Source organism: Diadema antillarum, unplaced genomic scaffold (genome assembly GCF_040938485.1).
Source record: "Diadema antillarum isolate AM-2024a unplaced genomic scaffold, OU_Dant_1.0 seq00000582_RagTag, whole genome shotgun sequence".
NCBI classification, from domain to species: Eukaryota; Metazoa; Echinodermata; class Echinoidea; order Diadematoida; family Diadematidae; genus Diadema; species Diadema antillarum.
The window spans coordinates 379,715-393,734 of NW_027271516.1; the positions used below are offsets into that span (position 1 = coordinate 379,715).

At 37.1% G+C, this 14,020-nt stretch overlaps 1 protein-coding gene across 1 annotated transcript in view; it reads right to left on the reverse strand.

Annotated features, from left to right (window-relative positions):
* LOC139735507 (uncharacterized) overlaps positions 1-12,473 on the reverse strand; it is a 304,162-nt gene extending 291,689 nt beyond the window's left edge. The window contains exon 1 of the mRNA XM_071646264.1: positions 12,379-12,473. Within this exon, the coding sequence (XP_071502365.1) occupies positions 12,379-12,451 (73 nt within the window). The 5' untranslated portion in view covers positions 12,452-12,473. The remainder of the gene's footprint in view (positions 1-12,378) is intronic.
* Positions 12,474-14,020: the final 1,547 nt, after the last annotated feature.

The following is a 14,020-nucleotide window of genomic DNA, read 5'->3' on the forward strand; positions in this document are numbered from 1 at the left end:
GCAACTCTCGCAAAGGGTCTTATTTCAGTAGACGTTGAAACTCCGTGGAGTCCAATTATTTTGCAATAAGAACATTTTGCTTGACTCCTCAAAACATTTTTTTTTTCTAAAAGCCACGACGAAAAACGTTTCATACAATTTACGACCAAACGTTCTGGTTAACAACAAGACATGAAATAAGTGGCATGGCAATTCAGATTAAACTTACACATTAAGTCATCATAATGTATCATGCGATGAGGGCAATTATTTTACATAACAATAATACTTATAACGTTAATACAATTGCACAGAATGTTATATAAAAGCGATTTCCCTAAATAATAGGGCCTGTTCCAGGTCCAAAAAGAATGTTAATAAAGCTGTTGAGGTTGTAGATTATGCACTCAAATTCACACAGGGGAAACACACACACACAAACACACACCCCACACACAAGGAATGTTATTTTCGTTCGACATTATATTTTCTAGAATATTTCAAATCAATATTCAAGTTGTGTCACTCACCACTTGGTTATAGCGCACCATGAACACCACTCCTAACATTGTGTGTTCCGGTGAATGGTATAGTGTGTATTCATTCCGTTGTTCTCCCACTGCCCTTGCTGCCTCCTCAGTGTGACACTCAAACGCAACGTCAACGCAGAGCTCCCAGTGATGATAGGACTCCACCAGGTCCTTAATGATATCCAGGCCGATTTCATTCCCTGAAGCTGAGGTGAAGTAGAGTACGTAGCGGAACTCCTCAGCTCGACTAAGAAGTTTGTTTTTCACCTTGTCGTACTTAGCATGATCATTGTCGAATAAATACTTAATATATACCCCTGCAATGTATTCTTGAAACAGTTTGTGGGGAAAAGAAACAATTGATGTAACCAAAGATGAAATATTGACATCGCGCCGACGTCCCCTTGTGATGACATCTCTTTCTATTGTCAAAACACCCACTCTGCAGCATGTGACCATGGCATCATGACATTCTCTGAATTGTTCTTCAGGAAATGAGAGATTCTTGTCAAATAAACCATCGAAAGCTATCTCACTTATTTTCAGAATAGCCCTACCAGCTTCCTTTAAATGTTCAACAATGTTCTCATTTTGTAGATTTTCACATTTTTTTGATGCGTAGTGTTCTTTCAGGAAAGAGATCATTTCTCCAAAAATCTGGGAGAAAGTGTGCAAATTTTGGAGTTCTCTTCGTCTTTCTTCACTGAAGTCGTTCCACATGAGGCAAAGCATGGCACAGCAAATAGGAAACGGGGCCATGTTTGACTGGACGACATCATTTTCCTGCATAAAACTGATTAAGCTTTCTGCAAGATTGTCCTTCTCTCTAATCCGAAAGTACCTCATAACATAAGTCGATGAATTCTCCTCGTTAAATCCTTCGATGTTAAGAAAAGTGAAAGTTTCGGCAAGACTCTTGTCCGTCATGAATTCATTTGTCCTCCAAGGGCGTGTTGTGACAATTACTTTGCATGAATTGTATTGGTCTCTTCGTAGAATGCGAATGACTTCACTGCTGCTCGTTTCACTTAATTTTTCGTCAAACTCGTCGAAACCGTCAAATATAATGAGAATCCTACTCAGATTTGTTAAAATATACTCATCTATCTTCGTCTTTGTTGCCGTATTTGAATGCGAGAGGTACGTCTTGACTATACCACCAATACTTATTGCGTTCTTAATATCTCTAAGAGGTATTAGGAGCACCATATCCAGATCTTGGAGAATCCGTCCCTGACACCAGTCCCATGCAATCTTAGTACAAAATGTTGTTTTACCGACACCTTTCTCACCTTGGATCAGAAGTCGCTTCGAAACATATCCCTCTTTATTGTTTTTTAGAAAGGCTAGAAGATCATCGTATGTTATTTGTGTCTTATGCGTGCTACTTTGGTTTATTATACTTAAATTCGTATAAATATCATCCAATTCAACACGTTCCATAAAGTTGAGTGGATCCACCATGACCTTGCTTCGTGACACACGGTAATACTCTTTCAGATCTTCCTTACATTGCTGTACCTGTTTCTTTGTAAGCGATGGTGGTTCTTAGAAGAGAAACGAAAATAAAAGGAAAAAGCAAAAACATAAAATCAATATCATAAATATAAGAGTGTACGTAAATACCCGCAGACACGTAGGAATAACATGTATACAGAGAGAGAGAGAGAGAGAGAGAGAGAGAATGTGTGTGTGTGTGTGTGTGTGTGTGTGTGTGTGAAGAGAGGGAGAAAGAAGGCCTGTAATATGATAATTATATCGTTTTTTTTATAATAACCGTGTTACGTAATATAGCTGTATCATGGTACAAAGAATGTAGTCGTAAATGATGAGATTTCATTAATTTGAAAATATAAAAGTCATTGTGCATAATGGAATAATGCACTTTTTGTAGGCACGAATTAGATTGTGATTATCTACATATTATTCTTACTCAGTATTAGTTCTTCTTCCTCTTGAAATCGCTCTGGTATGTTTGGTCTTCGCCAGCAAGAATTCCAGCCACATCCTGTGAAATATTATCACCACCAATAACAAAAGCATCAGTGTAAATGAACATTTTCAAGTACAATATATCCGGGGCACAACTTATTTTCAACACCTTTCTCGTTTCCACTCTTTTCGCTACCAGATTCTCAGGCCAACATTTCAAGCATATACGCTTTCGATTTGTGGTCTGATGCATTCACCCTTTACGAATAATATCATTTCTTCTATTTGACATATTAGAGTAATCATCGTTGGTAATAGATTTGCAAGTTCTACTTTCATGAGACAATTTTGGGTCTCCGTATTGTTGATAAATATCAGTAATAATTTCAATTTTTGTATCAAAACTACGAAAATATCGTAGATAAAACCAAAAAATACACATCTATACGCACACACACGTGCGCACACACACAAGGAAACACACAAAGACACACAAGCGAATAATCATTAACGCAACGAATGCAATAAAGAAAATAAACCAATACCTTTTTGCGGTAGATAGTCCGGATGTTTGCTTTGCAGATATTTCCCAACAGAGAGAAATATGATGACTATGACAACAGGCACACCAATGGTGAGTCCAATGATGAGACCCAAATTAAGACGTTTTCCTGAATTTTGATAGAGACACCAATGAAACACGTTTTCATTCATTACTCCATTTAGAAGACAGTAAAAGAAACACATAGGAATACTGAGATATACAATACAATGTTAACATCATATGTGCTTGAGTGTGTATGTATGAGTGTGTGTGTGTGTGCGTGTGTGTGTGTGCGTGTGTGAGTGCGTGTGTGAAATTTATGTTTAATAGTGAAAACGAAGTGGTTGATTGCCTAAATACATGTCTGCCCATGCATCACAAAACCAACAAAAAGTCGCCAGATATGGATTTTTAACTAAGGGCATATTCTCAAAGAGCAAACTTTAAGCTTTAAAATGATGTATAATTCAATGCAAATACTCTGGGAAAGTATGAACTGAGAAAAGGGGCTCTAAATTACAAGGTATATTCAAGCGCTTAAACTTTATCAAGCCGTGCTAGCCGTGCAATGAAAGGGACAAAACACAGAATATAAACTTTCAGAGCAACAACAAATAAAAATGTATTAGACTAAGCTGAGATTGAGCATGTTCTATCAACATGTTCTGTTCATGAAAAATGCAAACTTTCCAAGCAGTATAATTTTTTTCAAATGTTATTAGAGCTGGAAAAGCGAAGATTGTGCAAAGGATTTTCAAGAAATGAAAAGTGACCTTTAAGACCTACCTGATCACACTACTCTACAAGAAATGGTTGTTGAAAACAGAAAGTAGAAAAACTTAAATTCGACTCGCTTGACATGTTCCGCCATTTTATTTAGTTCTCAACGTAAATCAAGGGGTGTGATATTTTGTTGGTTTTGTTATGCAGGGTCACAATTATTATCATCATTATGATGACAAAATAGATTATTCAAAGGACACACTTCTAAATGAGTCACTCTACGAGACCGACACCAACGAGTCATACGACCAACGAGCTCGACATTGATGATAGGTCCATGACCATGAGTTACACAGCTCACCAGTCATACAGTCTGTGAGCTTGATATTAGGTAAAAAGGTAATGAGTCTTGCACTAGGCAAACAAGGCCTGCGAGTCTCACACTTCACAGGCAAAAAAAAAGAAAGAAAAAGAAAATGAAGGAAAAGAAAAGAAAAGAAAGAAAACAAAAATAAAAAGCCGTTCATGAGACCAACAATGCATAATTATGACAGTAATAGGTGTCGGACTCGTTGACCTTTTTTTTTTTTTTAAACCTAAACGTGAACGTTACAAATCTCAACATAAACATTGGTTCAAGTAATATCGATTCTTTGCCGGTTTTTATTCAGAAACATGGAATTGGCGACATTTCACGAAACCTGATGACGGCAGAACTGTGATTTCTCGGGTCGACGTTCCATTCAGCGAGTCACCGGTAGCCACGCACATGAAGGTTTGCTTTGTCCCATGTTTGGCTGAAGCAATGATTGTCTCGAACCTCTCGTACGTGCCATCAGAAAGTGTGTTCTGTCGTGAAACCATGGAATTCAGTCTCTTTCCTGACTCCTCGGTCCATAGCATGGAAACGTTAGGCTTGAATCCACTCACGACACACGCAAGAGTAAAGGAAGGGGTGTTGGAGGGAGATTGATATGTACACCTGCTTTGACGAAATGGACTTCTTTCAGCACACTCCTCAATCGTATGTCCTGATGCCATCGCTTGGGAAAAAGAAAGAGAATTATTTTGGAATGACTTTCATATGTGTTATATAAGGATCAAAATCTTTACCCGACAAATAACTGACATGACATGATATCACCTGATACTTTGCGTAGATGAAACGAAGGGTTTTTTTCGTTTGATTTGCTATTTTACAAATGAGACAAAAACCTGAAAAATGAAGAAACATAATTATGACAATAGAATGATAACACAAATAAACAAAACACACCTGTTTACAATTGAATTCAAAATTTGGGATGATTACATCTAAATGGCTTTATGACTTAATACTAAATTCACTATTAACATACGTTAAAAAAAATCATAAGTAATATGATAAACTCAAAAAGGAACAGGGTAACAAAATGAAACGGAAAGAAAAAAATATTATCCGTCACAGTGAAGTTACAAAGCTAGTAATAAAAGTAAACATGCTTTCAATTTTGCGAAATACAAATGTAAGACAAGTTCAGTTCAGTTTTTATTTCTGCATTTCAAAATCAATACAAATCAACAAATCAACAAAATGCTTACATAGTCATTTACAGAGCTAATATTCGTAACGTTTGGATCATACATACATTTTTTTTTTCAAGAACGAATATTATATATAAAAGGAAGCAATAGGAAATAATAAAAATGAAATGCAGGGGACCATCATCATAAGCTAAGCTTGACGAGGAAGATGGCCACAGGTAAAGAGATACATAGAGAATAGCTTAGTCATAATAAATGATTTTTTAACCAATTTGGTCTCGTTTTTATATCCCTATACTTCTGAATCGGAACTAACCGCTATGCAAAGAAGAACACTGTCTTCCGTATGTCCACAGGTGTTCTGTTGTAAACGCGGTGCGCTTAGTCTTTATTCAAGGCAGCGAAGGGAATATCCAAAGGGTTATGATGTCCACAGCTGTCACGCGTTATCATATCTAAAGTTCTTCACAAAAGGGATTATCTATGCTGTTTTTATACTACCCTCTCAACAAATACATCAGTTTTAAACAAATTCACTCCGTACATTTACAATATTATTCATTATAATGTATTGTAGTGTACCGGTACATTGTTTTTGCATTATCTTTTATTGTTGGATGGAAATAAAGCAACATTGGCGTGGTGTTAGCGTTTTCACCGTAGTGTTTTCGCCGGAAAATGATAAATAGTTGAAAATACGGTAAAGTTCACGAGGAATTGCTTTTGTTGTTGCTGTTGTTGTTTTTAGATAAAAGGATATACACTGTATCATAAGCTTTGGATATTCCCTTCGCCGTCTTGAATAAAGACTAACCGCTGTGGACATCATAACCTTTGGATATTCCCTTCGCTGCCTTGAATAAAGACTAAGCGCACCGCGTTTACAACAGAACACCTGTGAACACACAAAAGACAGTGCTCTTCTTTGTATAGCGGTTAGTTTCGATTCAGAAGTATAAGGATATAACAACGAGACCAAATTGATTAAAAATTCATTTATTATGACTAAGCTACTCATTTGGAAATGCTATCATAGCTTGATAAGCATATCTATGCCCGACAAACAAAACGACATCAAAAAGGTTTTGCCACCTCAGGTGGTACCAATATCTGGCCTGGCCCATGGACTATTATGGCCGTGAACTCATTGTTTAGGGTGTTTGTTGACCAGGTGGTATAAATATTTATGTGTCAGAAGTATACTGGATTATGAGGGTGTTTTTTAGTTCTCGTTTGAAAATGTTCAACGTCGTACATTGTTTTAAATTAGGGGGTAAAGAATTCCAAATATCTGGCCAATTATGTTTTAATGATTTTTGAGCTAAAATGATTCTGGGGTTTTCGAGATGGTAATCGGACGACTGACGTGTTGGATATGAATGAACGGTGGAATTTGGAGTGAAAAAGCCATCAAAAATTTTTGGAAGACAATTAAATGTATATTTATGCATAAAAACAGCAGTTTGAAATGTGTGGAGATCCTCAATTTCCAATGTTTTTAGTTGACGAAATAGGGGATTGGATGGGGATAAATATCGGGAATTGGTAATTAAACGTACAGCACGTTTTTGGAGAGTAAAAATTGGATTAATTTTAGTTGAGCCACAGTTTCCCCAAACGATATTGCAGTATGTGATATGTGGTAGGATCAATGCATTATATAAAATAATCAGGGAATTTTGAGAAATGAAGTTTTTCAGTCGATATAAAATTCCTACAGTTCTTGAGACGGACGTGTGGATATTATGAATGTGATCATTCCAAGTTAAACTCGAGTCAATTGTGATTCCTAAAAAGTTAGTAGATCTTACTTCAGTTAAGGATAATCCATCAATATTAATATTATAACTGCTGTTAATGTTCTGTGAAACAGTAGGTTTGAAACGTATAAAATTTGTTTTAGAGACATTAAGGGATAATTTATTACATATAAACCATTGGGAGACTTTGTCTATTTCCGTGTTCAGTGATTGAACCTGTCTGAGTATGTCTTCTGCAAGTGAGCATTGTGTTTGTCATAGAAAACTCAGTCATCAAAAGTCTGACTTTGTCTTAAACTCGGTGGTTACTACGGTAACGCCTTTTAGAAACTGATGCTTATTATTCATGACTGAATTATACAGAAAGTTCACACACTAAGTGTTCGCAGTTTAAATCTATTTTGTTTTAAAGCACAAGCGACAATGTCACATAGGAAAGTTGCTATGACACCACAATATGGAAAAGTACGAGCCCCACTCCTCCCATCCCCCCCCCCCAAAAAAAAGAAGAAGACAAGGTCCATTTGCTTAAAAAAGAAAGTTTTCTTTCTCTCTGACATAAAAACATTATACATATTTTTCTTGCAAAATTGTTTCTACGATTTTGATTTATCTGTTTGCTTTGAAAACAGTCTCAGTTATGTCATTGTTGCACATTTAATAAATAATGTAATGCTTTATCGCAAAGAAACTAAACGGAAGGTTAAGTGTGCATGTGAGAAAATGAACAATATGTAAACATGCTCTGACTGACAATATCAATATACTTAATTATGTGACATGTTGTATTTCTTTCAAGCAAAATGTTTGAAAGCAATTAGTCTCAGTTATCCATCACCAGGATTACTCTTGAAATTGGCAGAGCCTCTGACATTATTTAATAAGTCAATGTGACATTTGTTGTGACGAACTGTCATTGACATGTTGTTCTTTCGTCTCCTTCGTTTCAGTTAGCTTGAGTGTCTAAAGCTTCTTCTTTTTTTTTTACCTGTAACCTAATTCATAACAATATTTTCCCTCTCACTAATTACGACATGAATAGAGACAGGTGTTACTTACAGCTAATCGTCAAAATGGTGGAATTTCCAAAACTTTGGGAATTCTTCAGCAGCACCTGACAATAATAACGACCCTCATCTGCCACCTCCAAGCTGCTGATGACGAGGCTGAAGTTCTTGTCGATATCAAACCGTTCCTCCAAGCTCTCAATATTTCCATCGAAATATCCAGCCTTGATCGTCCTCTGTTCCGGATCTAAGAAGCCCTCCTTTTCCCACTGCACAACGAGAGGTTCCTCCTTGATGTCACACCGCAATAGGATGTCTTCTCCTTTCCATCCTTGAATGTTGGGATCAGTGCCTACTACTGACGCTAGACGGCAGAAATTTGAGTTCGCATGATTGTATGCATGCATTCAACATCATACACATGACTTTCTACTCTAAAATTCTTGTATGCATGATGCTTGTCTTCATGCCCCCCCCCCCGCCCCTCGTAAAAAGGGGGAGGTGCAGGAGAGAGACCAGATTGATTTTTTGTTTGATTATATTAACTATTGAAATGGAGTAAGTTCTGTTTCATCCAAGTAACAATCAATAAAGGTACAACATTCAATTAATTAATCTAGACTTACTGTTTTAGTTCCGAGGACGGTTCCACGTCCGATCCTGAACCATCAGCTCGTCGGAAGGCAACGATGCCTTCTCGCCATCAAATCAGACGATCTGATGAAGCGTCCAGGATCGGACGTGAAACCGTCCTCGGAACTAAAACAGGAAGTCCAGATGAGTTGAGTGAATGTGTACCTTTATATTTACGATAATTTTAATAACCCAGTTTGTCTGGTATAAGTAGCGAAAAGTTGATCACTCAATGTTCTTCTTTTGCATTCAGTCATAAAATGGAAAGGCTATATAGATGATAAATTTCTCTCCCATACGTAACTTAAGGTTAAAAACTTTGGATGAGTTGATTTTTTTTTAATGCCTCCGCCATGAAGTGGTGTCGGAGGCATTATGTTTTTGGGTTGTCCGTTCGTCCGTACGTACGTCCGTCAGTATTCGTTTACGCGATAACTTGAGAAATATTGACTGGAATTTTACCAAATTTGGTCCAAGTATAGAGTATGGTAGGTCAATTACATCACGAGATTTTGGGTGAAATCAGCCAAAGGTCAAAGGTCTAAGGTCAAGGTCAAATCATAAAATTGTATCCGTTTAGCGATAACTCAAGACTGGATCAAGCAGATTTCACCAAACTTTGTCCGAGGATGATGTATGATGGGACAATTACATGATTAGTTTTTGAGTGAAATCAGACAGAGGTCAAAGGTAAAATACCAAGGTCAAATCCTTAAATTTATCTGTTTATGTGATAACTCAAAACTGGATGAAGCAGCTTTCACCAAACCTGGTACAAGGATGATGTAGGGGAGAGCGGGGAGAAGTGGGACATTATTTCAAGTTCGCCAATTTTCTTCTTATATCTTTTTATAGAAGAGATGATTACATTTTCTTTTGGGCTTGCATGAAGGTTCATATGGTAGGTTACATAAAGAGCTATAAACTGGGGGTGGCACTGTTCTCAATTTTCTGCAGTTAATGAAAAGAAAAAACCTTATTTTGGGGGAGAAGTTGACCCACCCGTGGGTAAAGTGGGACAACGGCAAGGGAGAAATGGGACGGTGTTGGTAAAGTGTGACATCCTATAGAAATGTCGGAAATGTCAAAGTTGGAAGGCGTAATGAAACATTGGTAATGAAAACAGTCAAACATGCTTTCAAATTATCTCTGTTTTAACAAAACAAGTTTGAACGACATGTTTGAAAATCTCAACTTTTTTTTTACATGTAATGCTATTATGAGGGACAAATGGGACACGTTGTCCCAATTGTCCCTCACGTGGCATATACATAAATATGTACGACTGCTCAGTAACCATGCAGGCATTTGTCAAAAACAAGTTATATTAGTTGCATATCAATAAGGCTCACCACCAGCTTCAATTGTGCCCTTGAAATCATGAATACAAAGACAACAGGTTAATTAACCTGATTTCAAAAAAATATCATATTTTGGGGAAAATTTTCAATAGCATTTTATACATACTTAGAATTTGCCGAACTGCATGGCTTTCTTAGTGTGATGTATGGTTGTTGGGGGCTTATTGTAGATATAAGCCAATCGCTGATTGGTTGAATAGTTTTTAATTCAGAGAACGTGTCCCACTTGACCCGCGTCCCAACTCACCCCGCTCTCCCCTATAATGGGAAAATTAGTTGAGGAAATTTTAGTGACATATGCAAGAGGTCAAAGATCAAAAGGTCAAGGTCAAATGCTAAAAATGTTGCTATTTCCCCATATCTATGCAATGCTCGAAGGTATGTTATTGAAAATTAGTGTAGACATGTACTATTGCGTAAGGATTCTCTTCGTTTAAAGCGAAGTCCGTTTTATAATGCATCTAAATTATTTAACAGTTTACCCCAAAATATTCGAAATATTGATAGTTTAAGCTCTTTTATACACGAGCCATTCAGAAAGTAAATTTCCAGATATTATATTAATTTTTCTTGCCACTCATTTGTAACAAATCTTTGGGATATGTTTGTTTTTTAATGACGCATATCATTTTCGTCACAGTTTGATTTTGTTGTCATCGAAATATATTCTACATGTGTAAGTCGTTTTATGTTTGTATGTATATTTGTTCCAATTCTAGTTTCATTCACTGTATGCTATTCATGTTGTGTTTTGTCATTTTATCATTATTATTATTATTGTACCTGTTCCTCTGTTTTTGATTAAGTTTTGTAAATCCTTATGCAAGGCCTTGCTGAAAAGCAGCTTCAAAGCTGATAGCAGGATTTTTACCGTGTTGAAATAAATAAATCCAAGCCAATGCAATCCAAGAGAGAGTTTCATGTCATAAGGTCAAAGATCAAAAGGTCAAAGGTAAGGTGAAAATGTTGTAATTTCACTTTTCTCGCAAATGGTTCAATGTTTCTTCATGAAAGTTGGTACATATGCATGTACAGACTGGCAGGGATTATCTAGGGAATTTTGGGGTCATGGGTCAGTAGCCAGGAGTCAAAGGTCAAGGTCAACTCCTCAAAATTATACTGTTTCCTCATATACAAGTATATGCAATGCTTGCATTATTAGTTTTACAACTTTATATATACATGTAATACCTAATGGAGATTCTCTTGGAAATTTCCAGCCAGAAGGTCAAACGTCAAAGGTTAAGGGTCAAAGGTCAGGTTTGAATTTAAAAAAAAAAAATCTATATTGTACTGTTATTACACTCTTTCTTCATACCTTGAAAATTACTTAATGCATAAGCTTATAACAGGGTCGGTCAGAAGTCAAGTAAATCCGCAATTCCCCAAATGTGTGTACCTGTACTCTTTATAGACAATTATAGCAAACCCAGTTTGAGGAAAGTGAAAATTCAAGACTTTTCTGACAAACCTGTCATATCAATATTTTGCCACTTACTTTGTATGTGAAACTGTCATCAAACATTGTGAACACATTGTACTATACAACTATTGGAATAATCATGAATTATGGCGGAGGCATCAGTCGCCAAAGCGACATTTCTATTTTTTTTTAAGGCGAAGTTAAACGGTTTTGTCCGAAAGAATGAAGAATAAAAGGTGATCCTAGCTTCAATCAAAATGATCAAAATTTGCTTAAGGTGATCATAAAGATAATATGTAAGAATGATACGACACAAAAAATGACATCATAAGCAGACATTCTTGTTACCATTCTACTCTTGCACAATTTGAAATAAACCAACAGTGTCCTAAACAAAAAATTCATGTTTTTTTCCGAAAAAAATCGTGACGTTATTGAAATGGTAATAATTGAATCCTAATTGAAGTCTTCAATGCCATAGTTTGCCGTTAAATAATTATGAATGCTTACCTGAAAATCATTTAAAATTATTTTACCCCCATACTTCCCCTTAATTACCAGCTAATGTTAATAATATTAACCCTTCAAGAAGGGTCCCTCTTTTCCACTTTCTTGGGGCCCCAAACGTAATTAACATGTAACTTTGAATTGATTGCTGTGGGCCTATAATTATGTGGGACTGTTACCTAGCAAATAATTAAAACGAAATATTGTTCAAGTTTAATTTGATATGTCGAACTGAAGAATCTTTATTATTTAAGTCTACAACACGAGGGCTGTGTCTTTATTTGGCTAAATTTCGAACGGTTTATGTGAAAGAGATACGACAATAACGAACAACTCTGTTCATAATAGTGTTTTGAGACATTCTCAGAATTTAGTAATTTTCTTGAAGGATCTGTCGTTGTGAACCAACCTATCAAAAATTGAGTGCAGATTCACGAAAACAAAGTTGCACTTACCTTTAATATTTTGGTCACAGAACATACTGGCAGCCAGTGTCAAAAGGAGAAAGAGGTCGTATATTCTATCCATCGCTGGTAGTCTGAGAGACTGAGATGATTCACAAAAAATAAGTTGAATATACGTTTGGATTGTAAAGTCCTAAAAAATTGTCAGGCAATCACAATAATCATATAAAAAAGAGTGGAATACATCCCAAGTAGTAAACCATTGTGGGACAAAATCAAATCGTCTGTGAGTGCGTGGAAGTAAATGTAACGCTCCTGCCCTCCACACAGCCGTTTGCTTGCTATTCTTAAGTTCTTAAAATTTTCATATTTCCAGATTATGTAGCATACAACATTCTGTTGGCACTGTTTGTTCGTAGGAGACATAGTCTAAGGTTCAGTGAGGAGTAAACTTTTTTATCTGCTCGTATCGTCTTTGATAATGATTTCCATACAACGCGTACAAACTCTTATTTGACCCTTTTCTTTCTGCTTTTTTTTTCCGCGGCCAAAGGCCAACCTGAAGATAATTAGGGAGTTCTGCACACACAATAGAATCAGAGAATGATCTTACAGTCCTCAGATCAGTGCATGGCCGACATCAATTGTAGTTATGATGAAGTGTCAGTTGAGATAATTGCTACAGAACGCGCCATTCCTGAGTATTCCCGTAAAGTGCATATTACAAATTGGGTTCTTGCGAGTGGTGTACGTCACGAGCTCGACACCAATGAGTGATACAGCTCGATTGTCAAACAACCCACAAACTCGACATTAAAGTGAATGAGACCAACGAGCTATACTATGCACAAGCTAGATAGGCCTACTATACGCAAATAAAGACCACAAGTTAGAAACTAGGAAAATAAGGCCCAAAGAATTTGGACACGAGCCGGACATAACATGTTAGAATTTACGTAGAAGTGTCTAGCTCATGGGTCTGTTTTACCTGGTGTCTAGTTTGTGAGCTGAACGGGTGTAAGGGTGTATGACTTGGGTAAGCCTACACGTCACGAGACCAACATCCACGAGTCATACAACCCACAAGTCATACAACTCACAAGTCATACAGCCCACGAGTCATACAGTTTACAAGTCTTACAGCTCACTAGTTATACACTCTTAAAACACCAGAGTCAGAACTGACCAGGAACTGGGTCCGTTGGGGTCATACACCGTTCCGGGTCAGAAATGACAAGGAATGGGGTCACATGACCCATTCAGAGTCATGAACTGGGTCAGGGTGACCCCATTCGAGGTCATCATAACCAAATTCCGAGTCATTTTTGACCCGGAAAGGTGTATGACCCCAACGGACCCAGTTCCGGGTCAATTCTGACTCGGATGTTTTAAGAGTGTACAGCCCACGATTTCGATATCAAGTAGAATAAGCGCACGAGTTGTACAGCCCATGAGTTCGACACTACACACAAAAGGCTCACGAGACGGACACTAAGCAAGGAAAGCCCAGGAGACCGACACTACACCACTACACAATAAAGGCTCACGAGACCGACAGTACGCAAAAGAGGCTCACGAGACCGACACTATAGGCAAAGAAAGCCCACGAGACCGACACTAGGCAAAGAAAGCTCACGAGACCGACTGGATTAACAGCGCCATCTACTTGTACAGGGGGTTCGACATACCTCTT